General features: G+C 46.7%; 1 protein-coding gene across 1 annotated transcript; it reads left to right on the top strand.

Moving 5' to 3' along the window:
* The first annotated feature begins 9,281 nt into the window (after nucleotides 1-9,281).
* On the top strand, nucleotides 9,282-15,804 carry LOC143799621 (uncharacterized). Its single transcript, XM_077281156.1, has 3 exons — nucleotides 9,282-9,369; nucleotides 9,445-12,127; nucleotides 15,685-15,804. Exons 2-3 carry the CDS (start codon nucleotides 10,286-10,288, stop codon nucleotides 15,802-15,804), a joined length of 1,962 nt encoding a protein of 653 aa, XP_077137271.1. The 5' UTR covers nucleotides 9,282-9,369; nucleotides 9,445-10,285.
* Nucleotides 15,805-16,175: the final 371 nt, after the last annotated feature.

The raw sequence follows: 16,175 nt of genomic DNA, 5'->3' as shown, positions 1-16,175 counted from the left end.
ACCTCTGGTTGTTATGGCAATGTACCGCTGACCCCCGATCATGTGACGGGGGTCAGCGGTGCGAGCACTTTCGGCCGCGCGGCCGGGAGCGCTAGTTAAATGCCGCTGTCAGCTCTTGACGGCGGCATTTAACTAGTTAATGGGTGCGGCTGGATCGCGATTCCGCTCGCGCTCATTGCGCGCATATGTCAGCTGTACAAAACAGCTGACATGTCGCGGCTTTGAGGTGGGCTCACCGCCGGAGCCCACCTCAAAGCAGGGGATCTGCCAGCTGACGTACTATCCCGCCAGCTGGCAGAAAGGGGTTAATATTTATCAAACCGGCATCTCCCAAACTGTAGACTGTAAAAAATAATGGCTGATGGACTCTCATGAATTGACCAGTTTGTGTACGAAGTACCTTTATTTTATAAGTATATCCTATATATCATTCATGCGGGCCACAATTCATATATTCAATATTTTACATATATTTTCGCGCTTATAAAGTAAGGCCATCGTGTTCCATTGAAGATAGTACCGATGTCTCGCGAGATTTGTGAAGTCTCGTGAGACTTCGGCACTTCTATTGAGGAGCACGGTGACCAGCTCCACTGTGCAGGCGCCAGATTCCCAGCCCTGCAGTGTGAATACATCATAATACACTGTGTGGTGGGAAATGGGGCCTCCGCTACACGCTGGCACGATATCCTTACATCACCTGATGTAAGTTCACGGGCAGCATTATTTCAGCGTTCCTAGGGATAATAAACATAAGAGCCACTTTCACAGAATGCAGCCTTAATGCTGCTTAAGGTGGCTATTTTACTTTAATAGGCCCTGGGGGGTGACAGGTTCCCTTTAATACAAGTAATCTCATGTCCATGATGCTGTGATCTGGGATACAAAAATGATTATGTACACCACATTAGATGTGACGCAGCTGAAAGTACCTGGGATCTTGTAGTCCCGATGTGAGTTGGGGATCTTTATCTTGTCCGTGGTCAGATTTTACATTTTTTCTGGTTGCAGTGAAAGGTTCATGTAGCTGTTGGAGAGGACTTTGAGCTCTTGACAATGATGCTTCTTAGATTTGGGGGCTGCCCAAAACATAGTAGGGGGTCTGGAAAAATGGATTGTATTCGGGCATCTTTTTGTAGTAAAGGTTGTAATTTCCGTGCAGCTCCCCTTAGCACCTCCAGATTTGGATTGTAGGTGACTACTAGAGGCACCCGGTTATTTTCTTCTTTAGCTTTGTAATGTAGGAGATGATTCCTTGATAGAATAGGAAGAAGCAAGAAAGTCAGCTCACCCATCCAAGTATCCAGGACTCCGAGCACGGAAACTGCAGTGCAGCAGGAAAAGCAATCAATCTAATAGGTAATCCAGCACAGGCAGTCTGTTAAAAGCTTTCACATTTTATTAGGAAAATTCTTTAAAATAAGTAATCCATTCAGCATAAAGGTCACAAGCCCCCAATATGGGAAGAGTTCTATGGGCAGACCCGTTTTGAACCAGCGATTCTTAATCCATGCATGATTAAGAGTAAGGTATCACATTAAAGGAAATCTGTCGCCTTAAATTGGCGGGATATGTAAATGCCTTTTTTCCGGTCCGATGGGCGGCGTTTCGTCTTCATTTCTCCACCCCATCCGTCCCTGTTGTCCACAACACGTTTGAGAATTGGAGTACTTGTGCTCCATAGTTCACGCGTGCGCAATGCAATCTTCGCTCGCCCACACGGAATATGCTTTGCCCGACTGCGGGCAAAGCCGAAAAGCATTACTGCGCATGCACCCGCGCACTATGTCCCAGAAGTATTTTGCTGTGTTCCGGGACATAGTACGCAGGCGCATGCGCAGTAATGCTTTCCAGCTTTACCCGCAGTCGGGCAAAGCATACTGCACGTGCGCGAGCTAAGATTGCATTGTGCACGCGCAAACTATGGAGGACAAGTACTCTAATTCTCGAACATATTGCGGACAACAGGGATGGATGGGGTGGAGAAATAAAGACGAAACGCCGCCCATCGGACCGGAAAAAAGGCATTTACATATAGAAGAGGGGAAGGATTTCCCTGTGAGATCCACAGAATGGGTGTTTGATGGTGGATGAAGTAAGGGTTGCTGGGTACCTGCTGATCTGGTGGGCTTGAATAGCGGCGCTCCCGTGCCTTGCTGCAGTGCCATTACCATGGCATTTTAAACTTTCGGACTAAATTATTTCCTATTCGTATCAATAAAGAAGAGTTTTACATTTCCGTGGAGCTGGATTACTCTTTTTGCAATTACCTACATCCAAGGAATTGACGCCTTCTCTGCTCCGGGTCTTCAAACAGTGCATGTGGGTGAGCTGGACTCTATTCTTCCCTCCATATACAGAGCCCCTGTATACAGTTCTGTAAGAGAAGAATACCCCCCTCAAGTAACACCATTTTGGAAATTACACCCCTTTGGGAATTTATCTACAAATGAAGTGATGATTTGACTCTATAGGTATTTTCCTGAAACGAGCAGCGGTGGATGTTGCAGAGTGAAAATTGCAAATCTTCCATTGTAGTGTCCAGTACGCTGTAGTAACCAATATGTTGTAGTCACCAGTACGTTGTAGTGCCCAGTACGTTATGCTCAGCTCGTGCTTCTGGAGACATGCACTTGTAAATTAGGGGGGCTCTCATCACTACAGAAATGCCAAACATGTGGGCACTAAATGTGGCTTAGTCACTCTGTCGGGCTCAGAATGGAGGGGGGTATTTGGATTTGGGAGTGCAGAATTTGCTAAATTTCTTTTGGGGCTGAGGAGCCATTTTGCTTTTCCAGAGCCTTTGTACTACCAGTAATATGGAATCCCCCTATATTTCCGTTAACAGATGATGGACCTGAGTGGGGACTTGAGTTGAGTTGAAGCTTTTATTGGGAACATTTTACATAATGTTTGGGATCATATTTATCTGGCCCTCTATGCTGAGCACTTACAATGGGGTTTCCATCTAAACTTCCGAATTACGTAACTCAGACTACACATCCAACCAGTCCATTCACGATAATGAGGCAGCAGAGTTACTCTGGACTCCGTGTGGCCTGGTTCAGCGTTGTCCTTCTTTTCAAAAGTGCATAAAACTATAGCGGATAACACTTTTATGCGCACCTAAGAAGACGAACACCACTGAATCACACTTAAACCAAGTCCACAGTGCCTCCATCTGCGTCATTGTGGGAAATCTTCCGGCTGGGGTTCCGTTTCAGTCATGTATTTTAGGCTATGTGCACACGCTGCGGATCCGCAGGGGATTTGATGCTGCGGATCCGCAGCAGTTTTCCATGAGGTGTACAAAACCATGTAAAATGGAAAACAAAATCCGCAGTGTACATGCTGCGGAAAAAAACGCACGGAAACGCAGAGGTTTATATTCCGCAGCATGTCAATTCATTGTGCGGATTCCTATTGAGGAGCAGGTGTAAACCGCTGTGGACAAAAAACGCGGTAAATCCGCAGTGCAGATTACCTGAAGATTTACCAAAATCAGTGCGGAAAAATCCACACACCATTCCGCAGCTTGTACACATAGCCTTAGAGATTTACACAGAAACTCGGTGTAAGCACTCAACGTAATGCTCAGGATAAATGTGAGCCGAGACTTACTGTGATATTTGGGGTCAGAATGAACAAATCAACAGCAGGTGAAGAATTGGTTTTATTTATTTTTTATGCCATTTCTCATGCGGTATAAGTGATTAGACGACTTTATTCTTCGGGTTGGTGCGATTACAGCAGTAACAAATTTATATAGTTTTATTTATGTTTGGCTGCTGTCACACACTAAAAGATACTTTTTTTTGTAAAAACAAGATTTTGCATCACCATATTTAAAAGTTATAATTTTTCCATATATCTGCCAACAGAGTCAAGTGACTGCTTCTTTTTTTGTAGGACGAGTTGGCGTTTTTATTGGTACCATTTTCGGTCACATAATGTCGTTTGATTGCCTTCTATTCTGATTTTTTGGAGGCAGAATGAAAAAAAGCCGGCAGGTATGGAATTGTGGTTTTTTTATGCCGTTCTGTGTGTGGTAAAATTGATAAGGCGGCTTTATTCTACCAGTTAGTACAATTACAGCAATACCACATTTAGATAACTTTTTCATGTTTTGGCGCTTTTGTGCAATAAAAACTATTTTATAGAAAAAAGTTATTTTTGCATTGTTGTATTCTGAGAGCTATAGCTTCTTTATTTTTCCACTGACGTGGGGTGTATGGCGGCTTGTTTTTTTGCTGGGCAAAATTACATTCTCAGCTATACCATTTTTATTTACATTTGCTTTTTTTATCGCGTTTTATTCCACATTTTGTTTGGCGGTATTTATAACTGTCAGTGCTTCACTCCATATGACCATGGTCTAAGAGGCTTGCCATAGCCTGGTGACCCTGATGTCTGTTGTGCATGGGCTATTGCCATGACGTATATATACCTCATCATTCGGAAAGTCCTTTCCTTCCATAACATGTATATGTATACTGCAAATATCGGGAAGGGGTTAAAATAAAAAATGGCAAAAATCTACTATATAATTGTCTAAGGGTCACTTCTGTCTTTCTTTCTGTCACGGAAATCCCAAGTCGCTGATTGGTTGTGGCAAAACAGCCACGACCAATCAGCGATGGGCACAGTCCGGCGGCAAAATGGCTGCTCCTTACTCCCCGCAGTCAGTGCCCGCAGTCCATACTCCCCTTCAGTCAGCGCTCACACAGGGGTAATGGCAGCGTTAACGGACCGCGTTATGCCGCGGTGTAACGCACTCCGTTAACGCTGCTATTAACCCTGTGTGACCAACCTTTTACTATTGATGCTGCCTATGCAGCATCAATAGTAAAAAGATCTAGTGTTAAAAATAATTTAAAAAAATAAAAATAGTTATATACTCATCGTTCGTCGGCCCCTCGGATCCAGAACAGGCCTTTCCCGCTCCTTGCAACGCTCCGGTGACCGGTCCATGCATTGCGATCTCGCGAGATGATGATACATCATCATCTCGCGAGACCGCAATGCACTCTTGGGAGCGGAGCTCGTGGGGGCATCGGTAAACGCTTCGCCTGGATCCGGGGGCCAACAGAAGGTGAGTATATAACTATTTTTATTTTAATTCTTTTTTTTTTAACAGGGTTATGATGCCCACATTGCTATATACTGCGTGGGCTGTGTTTTATCCTGCGTGGGCTGTGTTATATACTGAGTGGGCTGTGGAATATACTACGTGGCTGTGCAATATACTACGTGGCTGTGCAATATACTACGTGTGCTGTGTTATATACTACGTGGGCTGTGTTATATACTACGTGGGCTGTGTTATACACTACGTGGGCTGTGCTATACACTCCGTGGGCTGTGCTATACACTCCGTGGGCTGTGCAATGTACTACGTGGCTGTGCTATGTACTACGTGAGCTGTTATATACTACGTGGCTGTGCTATATACTATGTGGCCGGCCGCGAACAATCAGTGACAGGTGCAGTCCGGCCACGAATTGGCGCGGGATTTGAACCACGCTTCGCTAATTGGTCGTGGCCGGCCGAATCCCGTGTATTCAATGTATTATTCTAAAATCTTCATAAATATACTACATACATATTCTAGAATACCCGATGCATTAGAATCGGGCTACCATCTAGTCTACTATATAATTGTCTAAGGGTACTTCCGTCTTTCTGTCTGTCGCGGTTATTCATTCGCTGATTGGTCTCGCCAGCTGCCTGTCATGGCTGCCACGACCAATCAGCGACGAGCACAGTCCGGAAAAAAATGGCCGCTCCTTACTCCCTGCACTCACTGCCCGGCGCCCGCATACACCCCTCCGGTCACTTCTCACACAGGGTTAATGCCGGCGGTAACGGACCGTGTTATGCCGTGGGTAACGCACTCCGTTACCGCCGCTATTAACCCTGTGTGTCCTCAACTTTGTACTATTGACGCTGCCTATGCGGCATCAATAGTACAAAATGTAATGTTAAAAATAAATTTAAAAAAAAACTACTATACTCACCCTCTGTAGTCCGCTGAGCCGCTCGGGCCGCCCGCCATCTTCCGTTGCAGGTTGCGGTTGCAAAGATGGCATGGCAGAAGGACCTGCCATGACGTCACGGTCATGTGACCGCGACGTCATCACAAGTCCTGCGCGGATAGGACCTGATGTGACGTCACGGTCATGTGACTGCTACACGGTCATGTGACCGCAACGTCATCACAGGTCCTGCGCTCAGACCAACCCTGGGACCGGAAGCTGCCGTGGACTAAAAGGGGCCCTCGGAAAGGTGAGTATATGTTTATTTTTTATTTTTTAACCTGTGACAAACGTGGCTCGGCAATATACTACGTGACTGGCCAATATACTACGTGGCTCTGTGCTGTATACTACTTCGCTGTGCAATATACTACGTGGCTCTGTGCTGTATACTACGTGACTGGGCAATATACTACGGCGCTGGGCAATATACTACGGCGCTGGGCAATATACTACGGCGCTGGGCAATATACTACGGCGCTGGGCAATATACTACGTGGCTGGGCAATATACAGTGGGGCAAAAAAGTATTTAGTCATTCAGCAATAGTGCAAGTTCCACCACTTAAAAAGATGAGAGGCGTCTGTAATTTACATCATAGGTAGACCTCAACTATGGGAGACAAACTGAGAAAAAAAAATCCAGAAAATCACATTGTCTGTTTTTTTATCATTTTATTTGCATATTATGGTGGAAAATAAGTATTTGGTCAGAAACAAAATTTCATCTCAATACTTTGTAATATATCCTTTGTTGGCAATGACAGAGGTCAAACGTTTTCTGTAAGTCTTCACAAGGTTGCCACACACTGTTGTTGGTATGTTGGCCCATTCCTCCATGCAGATCTCCTCTAGAGCAGTGATGTTTTTGGCTTTTCGCTTGGCAACACGGACTTTCAACTCCCTCCAAAGGTTTTCTATAGGGTTGAGATCTGGAGACTGGCTAGGCCACTCCAGGACCTTGAAATGCTTCTTACGAAGCCACTCCTTCTTTGCCCTGGCGGTGTGCTTTGGATCATTGTCATGTTGAAAGACTCAGCCACGTTTCATCTTCAATGCCCTTGCTGATGGAAGGAGGTTTGCACTCAAAATCTCACGATACATGGCCCCATTCATTCTTTCATGTACCCGGATCAGTCGTCCTGGCCCCTTTGCAGAGAAACAGCCCCAAAGCATGATGTTTCCACCACCATGCTTTACAGTAGGTATGGTGTTTGATGGATGCAACTCAGTATTCTTTTTCCTCCAAACACGACAAGTTGTGTTTCTACCAAACAGTTCCAGTTTGGTTTCATCAGACCATAGGACATTCTCCCAAAACTCCTCTGGATCATCCAAATGCTCTCTAGCAAACTTCAGACGGGCCCGGACATGTACTGGCTTAAGCAGTGGGACACGTCTGGCACTGCAGGATCTGAGTCCATGGTGGCGTAGTGTGTTACTTATGGTAGGCCTTGTTACATTGGTCCCAGCTCTCTGCAGTTCATTCACTAGGTCCCCCCGCGTGGTTCTGGGATCTTTGCTCACCGTTCTTGTGATCATTCTGACCCCACGGGGTGGGATTTTTCGTGGAGCCCCAGATCGAGGGAGATTATCAGTGGTCTTGAATGTCTTCCATTTTCTAATTATTGCTCCCACTGTTGATTTCTTCACTCCAAGCTGGTTGGCTATTGCAGATTCAGTCTTCCCAGCCTGGTGCAGGGCTACAATTTTGTTTCTGGTGTCCTTTGACAGCTCTTTGGTCTTCACCATAGTGGAGTTTGGAGTCAGACTGTTTGAGGGTGTGCACAGGTGTCTTTTTATACTGATAACAAGTTTAAACAGGTGCCATTACTACAGGTAATGAGTGGAGGAAAGAGGAGACTCTTAAAGAAGAAGTTACAGGTCTGTGAGAGCCAGAAATCTTGATTGTTTGTTTCTGACCAAATACTTATTTTCCACCATAATATGCAAATAAAATGATAAAAAAACAGACAATGTGATTTTCTGGATTTTTTTTTCTCAGTTTGTCTCCCATAGTTGAGGTCTACCTATGATGTAAATTACAGACGCCTCTCATCTTTTTAAGTGGTGGAATTTGCACTATTGCTGAATGACTAAATACTTTTCCAGGTCACCACCTGACAGCACCATGGAGGACGTCCTTCTTATCCATAGTGGGACAGGAAACCACGAGAGTTTAAAAGGACCCTCCCCACTCCACCCTTCAGTGTTTTTCCTGTCCCACTGTGGATGGGAACGACGAGAGATTCGCTGTCCCAGACAGGGAGTGTGGATCGGGGGGGCTCGGCCTCTCCCTTCCCACTGCGTGTCCTCTGTATTGCTGACACCCAATTAATCGGGTCCCTCAGCAGCACCAGTGCAGCGCTGCTCCTGGTGGATGGGTCGCTTCCCCCTGGGGGGGGCTCTCGACCCGGGATGAAGCCCCCTGATGTACCTGCATATTCGTCCTGCAAGGACGCTCCCTCCGCAGGCGGATCTATCGGTATCAGGCATCTGAGAACGCTGAAGCAGCCGGAGACGCCGGCGGCGACTCACTTCCGGTTCACTGCTGCGGCGCGCGTCACTTCCGGGTCGCGGCCAGCAGCAGGGGCGATCATCCTCTTCACTCCTTGGTGAGGAGATCCGGGACATGAAAGCATGGATAAAAGAGGTATGTGCACGTGCATTAGGGCAGCAGCAGCAGGAGAAATGGAGGATTCAGTACCCGTAGCTGCAGCCAGCACGGAGGTAATGACTCAGGCACACGTCAGTCTCCTCTAGGAGGTATGCTCCCTACAGCCCCTACTAAAATTACCGTCTGCGGTCTTTTTATCTATTTTAGGGGCGTCCCTCATCCGGTGATAGGAAAGCTGGCAAGTCTAAAAAATGCCCTATATGTGCCACAAAGTTTTCCGTCTCATGGCAGAAGCCTCTCTGCGAGTCCTGCACGGCTCGTATTGTAGGAGAGGAGCAGGCCTCCCTACTTACAAGCATGAGAACCATGGTTAGAGAAGAAGTGCAGGCTTCGATCTCTAACTTATCTACTCCCCAATCAATCCAGTCTGATATCCAGGATCCTCCCAGGTCTAAGAAAAGGCAGAGGGAATCGGATCCGTCTTCAGAGGACAGTTTCTTTGAATCTGACATGGAGGAAGAGGAGTTGGACAGAAGAAACTCCTCATAAGGGGAAGAAGTACCTATTTTCTTCTACTGATACTGATGAGCTCCTGGGGGGCAGTAAGACAGACTATGCAGGTGGAAGAGCCTTCAACCACCCAGTCTATCCAGGACGAGATGTTCGGGGGCCTACGATCTCAGACATCAATGGTCTTCCCGGTTAATGCTCACATTCGGTAAGCCTCAGCCTCCGGTCACTCACAGGGCTCTCAGTTGATAACCGTTAACCTCTCCTTCACCTCTTCCCACAGCTCAATGATATTGGAGGAATGGGAAGAGGCAGAGAGAAGGATTTCTATCCCAAGAGACTTTAGACTTCGCCTCCCTTTTGACCATGAGGAGGTCAAGGACTGGGAGGATATACCGAAGATCGACATCCCCTTAGCAAAGGTGTCCAAAAGAACTGCTATTCCGTTCGAGGACTCCTCAAATTTAAAGGAGCCTATGGACAGGAAAGCCGATGGTCTCCTAAAGAGAGCATGGGAAAGTTCGGCTGCAGTGATCCGCACAAATATAGCAGCAACTTCTGTGGCGAGATCTATGCATCTGTGGCTGGACGATCTAAAAGAACAATTGTTAGCCAAGACTCCTAGGGAATCTCTCGTAAATGCTATCCCTTTATTAAAACTAGCAACGGGGTTTCTGGCAGATGCTACTGCAGAGTCTGTAAGATTCACTGCTAGGGGTCAGTCATTGTCAAATGCAGCTCGAAGGGCCATATGGTTAAAAAGTTGGTCCGGGGATGTCCACTCAAAGAACAAGTTATGTTCCATTCCCTTCTCAGGAGGCAGAGTCTTTGGGCCTATATTAGATGACATTCTGGAAAAGGCTTCTGATGAAAAGAAGGGGTTTCCAGAAGAGAAAAAGAAAAAATTCCAGCCCTTTCGCAGGCCCTATTACAGTCAGAGATCTGACTATAGGGGCAAAGGTAAACAAGGTAGATGGAGCTACCAGAAAGGGGGTGATAGAAACAAAAGTAGAGATCAGGGTTCCTCAAATCCTAGATCAGAGTACCGTAAAAAATGACGCCACCAGGATAGGGGGGCGGTTACTGAACTACCTGAGGGAGTGGGAAGAGATTACCAGAAGTCCATGGGTCCTGCAGGTTATATCTCAGGGATACAGGATAGAATTCGAATCCATTCCCCCAGAGAGATATTTCGTGTCCAACGTCCATCTCTCTTCAGTCTCCCCAATGTGGCTGGATGTTCAGGATCTCCTCCGGATGGGGGCGATATGTCCTGTTCCTCCTCATCAAATAGGGACGGGTCACTATTCGGGTCTTTTCTCTATAAAAAAACCATCAGGAGAATCCCGAACCATCATAAACCTCAAGCCTCTAAACAGATGGCTACAGTACAAGAGGTTCAAGATGGAATCCATCCGCTCCACAATTCCCCTACTAGGAAAGAACGTGGTAATGTGCACTTTAGACTTAAAAAGTGCATATTACCACGTTCCAATATTTCCACATCATCAAAGATATCTAAGGTTTGCGGTGGAAAAGGATGGGTCAATCTTCCACTATCAGTTCCGTTGCCTCCCATTTGGTTTAGCGTCGGCTCCAAGAGTTTTTACAAAACTCGTCATAGAAATCGTGGCTTATCTCAGACAACGGGATATCACGATAATCCCATATCTCGACGATTTCCTTTTAGTAGCAGACTCAGTGGCGCAACTCAATGTCGATTCCCAGTTGGTAATCTCCACACTGCAGAAACTAGGTTGGGTGTTGAACTGGGAAAAGTCACATCTAACTCCAAAATCAAGAAGACAGTTTCTGGGTGTAATACTAGATTCAAAGATCAGAAAGTCATTTCTTCCAGAGGGAAAGCAATCCGGCCTAATAGACAAGATTCGACGGTTCACAAGAAGTCGCGTGACAATAAGAGATGCAATGAAGATCCTTGGCATCATGACAGCCTGTATCCCATGTGTCAGCTGGAGTCAGTTCCATTCCCGTCAGTTACAAAAGTCGGTTCTGACATCATGGGACAGAAGACAGTCTTCGTTGGACAAGGAGTTCCTACTATCCCACCAGGTCAGACGGTCCCTACAGTGGTGGATGGTGTCGGAAAACCTCCAGAGGGGTGTCTCTTGGGTCCAGACTCCAGCAGTCACGGTGACAACGGACGCAAGCCAACAAGGTTGGGGTGGCCAGGTACTCGGAAGATACTTCCAGGGACAATGGAGCCTAGAAGACAGCAACAATTCATCAAACCACAGAGAGCTTCATGCGGTTTGGAAGGTCTTACGTTCAGCCCAGACCTTGTTAAAAAACAGACACCTAAAGGTCTTATCGGACAACGTTACAACGGTAGCTTTCCTTTGTCATCAGGGGGGTCCAAGGCATCCGAAACTACAGCTCCTGGCGGATCAGATTTTCGCCTGGGCAGAGAGATCGGTTCTCTCAATTTCAGCGGTCCACTTAGAAGGCTCAAGAAACCAGATCGCGGACTTCCTGAGCAGGAAAAAATTATCACCCACAGAATGGGAATTAAACAGCAGGGTTTTCGATACCCTGTGTCGACGCTGGGGAACGCCGGTTGTCGACCTATTCGCAACCAGAAGAAATGCAAAGGTAACAACATTTTATTCCCTGAACCCCCAGGAGAATCCGGCAGGGATAGATGCCCTCTCTCAGTCATGGAGCAGGGGTCTGTTGTATGCCTTTCCCCCTCTGGCCTTAGTACCAAGGATCCTCAGGAAGATATGCGAGGACAGAGCTCAGGTGATCTTGGTGGTTCCCTTCTGGCCCGGAAGAAGCTGGTTTCCTCTCCTAAGGAAACTAGCAGTAGACGACCCGTACCATCTTCCAGAGTTAAGGGACCTACTCTCCCAGGGTCCAGTCCTCCATCAGAACCCAGAAAATCTTCAATTAACTGCATGGATCCTGAACGGCAGATCCTAAAGGCAAAGGGCTTATCAGAAGATGTAATTTCTATCCTACTAGCAAGTAGAAAACCAGTCACCTCAAGGATATACCTTAAAATCTGGAGGACATTCTGCAGCTTTTGTGGAGATACAACAATCGACATTGATTGTCCTAACATACCCAAAATCCTTGACTTCCTACAACAGGGATTTAGGAAGGGGCTTAGTCCAAGTACCCTAAGGGTTCAAATTTCAGCCCTTAGCGTATTTTATGATACCTCCCTGGCTGCTCACCCATGGATCGCTCGATTCTCTAAGGCAGTTATGAGGTTAAAACCCGTAATTAGGAAAGTTACCCCTCCCTGGGACCTTAACTTAGTCCTTAATGAATTATGTAAAGAGCACTTCGATATAAAAAAAGATATAAGCGTCACCAATCTTACCCTAAAGGCAGTTTTCTTGGTAGCCATCACTTCGGCCAAAAGGTTGGGGGAACTTCAGGCTCTGTCCATTCAGAACCCCTATCTACAGGTATTTGACGATAGGCTGGTATTAAGGCTTGACCCGGGATTCCTTCCCAAGGTAGCTTCAGTCTCTAATATAAACCAGGAAGTCATACTTCCATCCTTTTGCCAATTCCCTAGAAATCACAAAGAATCTTTTTTTCATAATTTAGATGTTAGGGAAACGGTACTAAAATATTTGGATATGACTAGCGCTTGGAGGCGAGATAGCAATCTCTTCGTCCTTTACGGGGGTCCTAATAGGGGGAAAAAAGCCTCTAAGTCCACCATTGCTAGATGGATTAGATCCACTATCGGCATAGCTTATCAAGCACAGGGAAAGGATCCTCCAGAAGGCCTTAAAGCTCACTCATCCAGGGCTATGTCCGCATCCTGGGCAGAGAAAGGGGGGGCCTCGGTAGACCAAATTTGCAGGGCAGCATCTTGGTCTAATATTAGCACCTTTTCAAAACATTACAAACTTGACGTAGTCTCTTCCCAAGTGGCTTTCGGCAGAAAGGTGCTTCAGGCAGTAGTCCCACCCTAGAACAGGAAGTTTCCTTTGGTACTTCTCCATGGTGCTGTCAGGTGGTGACCTGGAAAACGGTAATTAGTCTTACCGATAATTGTATTTCCAGGAATCCATCCTGACAGCACAGTTAGTTCCCTCCCTAATGTAAATATGTGATATACTTATGTGGAGTAACATTTGTATTTAACTTGTTATGTTCGGAATAAATTTTCTGTTTGCATCCATCCAGATGTGTTACTTTGGAAGATCACTGAAGGGTGGAGTGGGGAGGGTCCTTTTAAACTCTCGTGGTTTCCTGTCCCACTATGGATAAGAAGGACGTCCTCCATGGTGCTGTCAGGATGGATTCCTGGAAATACAATTATCGGTAAGACTAATTACCGTTTTTTGCCCCACTGTACTACGTGGCTGGGTAATATACTACGTGGCTGGGCAATATACTACGTGGCTGGGCAATATACTACGTGGCTGGGCAATATACTACGTGGCTGGGCAATATACTACGTGGCTGGGCAATATACTACGTGACTGGGCAATATACTACGTGGCTGGGCAATATACTACGTGGCTGGGCAATATACTACGTGACTGGGCAATATACTACTTGGCTGGGCAATATACTACGTGGCTGGGCAATGTACTACGTGGCTGGGCAATATACTACGTGGCTGGGCAATATACTACGTGGCTGGGCAATATACTACGTGGCTGGGCAATGTACTACTTTGCTAGGAAATGTACTACGTGGCTGGGCAATGTACTACGTGACTGGGCAATATACTACGTGGCTGGGCAATATACTACGTGGCTGGGCAATATACTACGTGGCTGGGCAATATACTACGTGGCTGGCCAATATACTACGTGGACATGCATATTCTAGAATACCCGATGCGTTAGAATCGGGCCACCATCTAGTTATTATAACTGTGAAGATCTGAGGTTGTTTGATTGTAATAATCATCTAGGCAGGTTAACAATGCTACTATTTTTAAGCCTTACATCCCAATTCTGGGTAGGTGGTCACAAACAATGCAGTGTCCCCAGTCCACAAGATCCCATCCTCGGGCTGATAGTTCAACTGCCATCAAACCAGGTGATACTGTCTCCCAACTTTTGGTTGACCCACAGCTTTTTTTTTTTTTTACCTCCTGCCAGTGTAGTATGTAGTCAAATTCCATGCTCCATACCATGACCGTATGTCCTCCATTCCAGCTGGCAATAACAGTCCTTAGATAGTTTCTCATATCCAGACGATAGATATCCCGACCGTGGCATGTGTACCAAGCTCCAGCTGGCAACCCCTCTCCAATCTCCACAGGCCATCCGTACAGAGGCACAGATTCTCACCCTTAGGCGTCACTGCACCAATTGCCTCACTAAACGTGTCTTAAGGCCCCGTCACACATAGCGACGCTGCAGCGATACAGACAACGATGCCGATCGCTGCAGCGTTGCTGTTTAGTCGCTGTGTGGTCGCTGGAGAGCTGTCACACAGACGGCTCTCCAGCGACCAACGATGCCGAGGTCCCCGGGTAACCAGGGTAAACATCGGGTTGCTAAGCGCAGGGCCGCGCTTAGTAACCCGATGTTTACCCTGGTTACCAGTGTAAAATGTAAAATAACAAACACTACATACTCACCTTCGCATCCCCCGGCGTCCGCTTCCTGCACTGACTGAGTGCCGGCCCTAACAGCAGAGCGGTGACGTCACCGCTGTGCTGTACTTTCACTTTACGGCCGGCAGTCAGTCAGTGCGGGAAGCAGACGGCAAGGGACCTGACGGACACCGGAATGTGAGTATGTACTGTTTGTTTGTTTTTTTACATTTACGATGGTAACCAGGGTAAACATCGGGTTACTAAGGCTACGTTCACATTAGCGGCGCCCGCCGCAGCGGCGCCGCATGCATCATGCGCCCCTATATTTAACATGGGGGCGCATGGACATGCGGTGCACTTGCTTTTTGCGCCGCATGCGTCCCTGCGGCGCCCGCGTCGGGTCGCGGAGGACGCAGCAAGTTGCATTTTTGCTGCGTCCAAAATCAATGAAAAAAAGGACGCATGCGGCGCAAAAAGCTGCGTTGTGCATGTGTTCACATTTGCGCTGTGCGTTGCGGCGGCGACGCTGCGGCGCACACCGCAAATGTGAACGTAGCCTAAGCGCGGCCCTGCGCTTAGTAACCCGATGTTTACCCTGGTTACCAGTGAAGACATCGCTGAATCCGTGTCACACACACCGATTCAGCGATGTCAGCGGGACCTCAACGACCAAAAACAGGTCCAGGCCATTCCGAAACGACCAGCGATCTCACAGCAGGGGCCGGGTCGCTGGTACGTGTCACACATAGCGAGATCGCTACTGAGGTCGCTGTTGCGTCACAAAACTTCCTCTCCTGGGATCAGGGTTGTGTAATAGATATGCCCCCTGCAGTGAGGAATGAAGATACACATGTCCCCACCAGATTCAGGACAGAAATGGTTATGTAGGCCTTATGTTTACATCAGATCCAGCCCGCACGTCGTCTTCTGCTTACTGTCACTGAATTGTAACATTGATTCGTGAGGCTGTACACTTTTCAGGAGAGATTTGGGTACCTTAAACTGATGGGCAAGCAAGTCTCTAATAAACACAACAATAAGATCAATGTACCGGTGCTTCATGCTGGAAAACGTTTGTGGCCAGTTCCTCACAATAACTAAACAAGGGAAAAATTTAGAGTTCATTTACGATAAAATATGAAAATGTACCTGATTATCAACAGGGCCAATGGGTCAGTCTTGAACAAGTTAAAGAGAAAAAAAGTGGATTTCTCATACTTCTAGACAGTCTTAAAGGATATAGACAACTTTGGGAGTTTACATCAGCGGAGCTCAGTGATTGCCTGCAGAGCTGACAATGTAACATCACTGCTGCAGCCAGTACACAATTACCAAAGCAGCATCTAGCACACAGCTCTGGACCTACGGAAGGTAAATAAAGTGCAATTTGTTTTTGTTTTCTCCAACAAACTGAGTCGGCATGCAAAAGTTTTCTAAACGGAGACATCCCCTTTATTAGCTAAATGCAAATA

The sequence above is a fragment of the Ranitomeya variabilis genome, chromosome 1 (genome assembly GCF_051348905.1).
Source record: "Ranitomeya variabilis isolate aRanVar5 chromosome 1, aRanVar5.hap1, whole genome shotgun sequence".
Classification (NCBI taxonomy): Eukaryota; Metazoa; Chordata; class Amphibia; order Anura; family Dendrobatidae; genus Ranitomeya; species Ranitomeya variabilis.
This window is presented reverse-complemented; position numbering and strand designations above follow the sequence as displayed.

What these genes read in the sequence shown, in the direction of transcription:
- LOC143799621 (XM_077281156.1), top strand. Translation starts at nt 10,286, where the DNA reads ATGGGTCCTGCAGGTTATATCTCAGGGATACAGGATAGAATTCGAATC. An exon ending in CAAAGGGCTTATCAGAAGAT is followed by an intron (nt 12,128 to 15,684) that starts GTAATTTCTATC and finishes TACACTTTTCAG; the next exon opens with GAGAGATTTGGGTACCTTAA.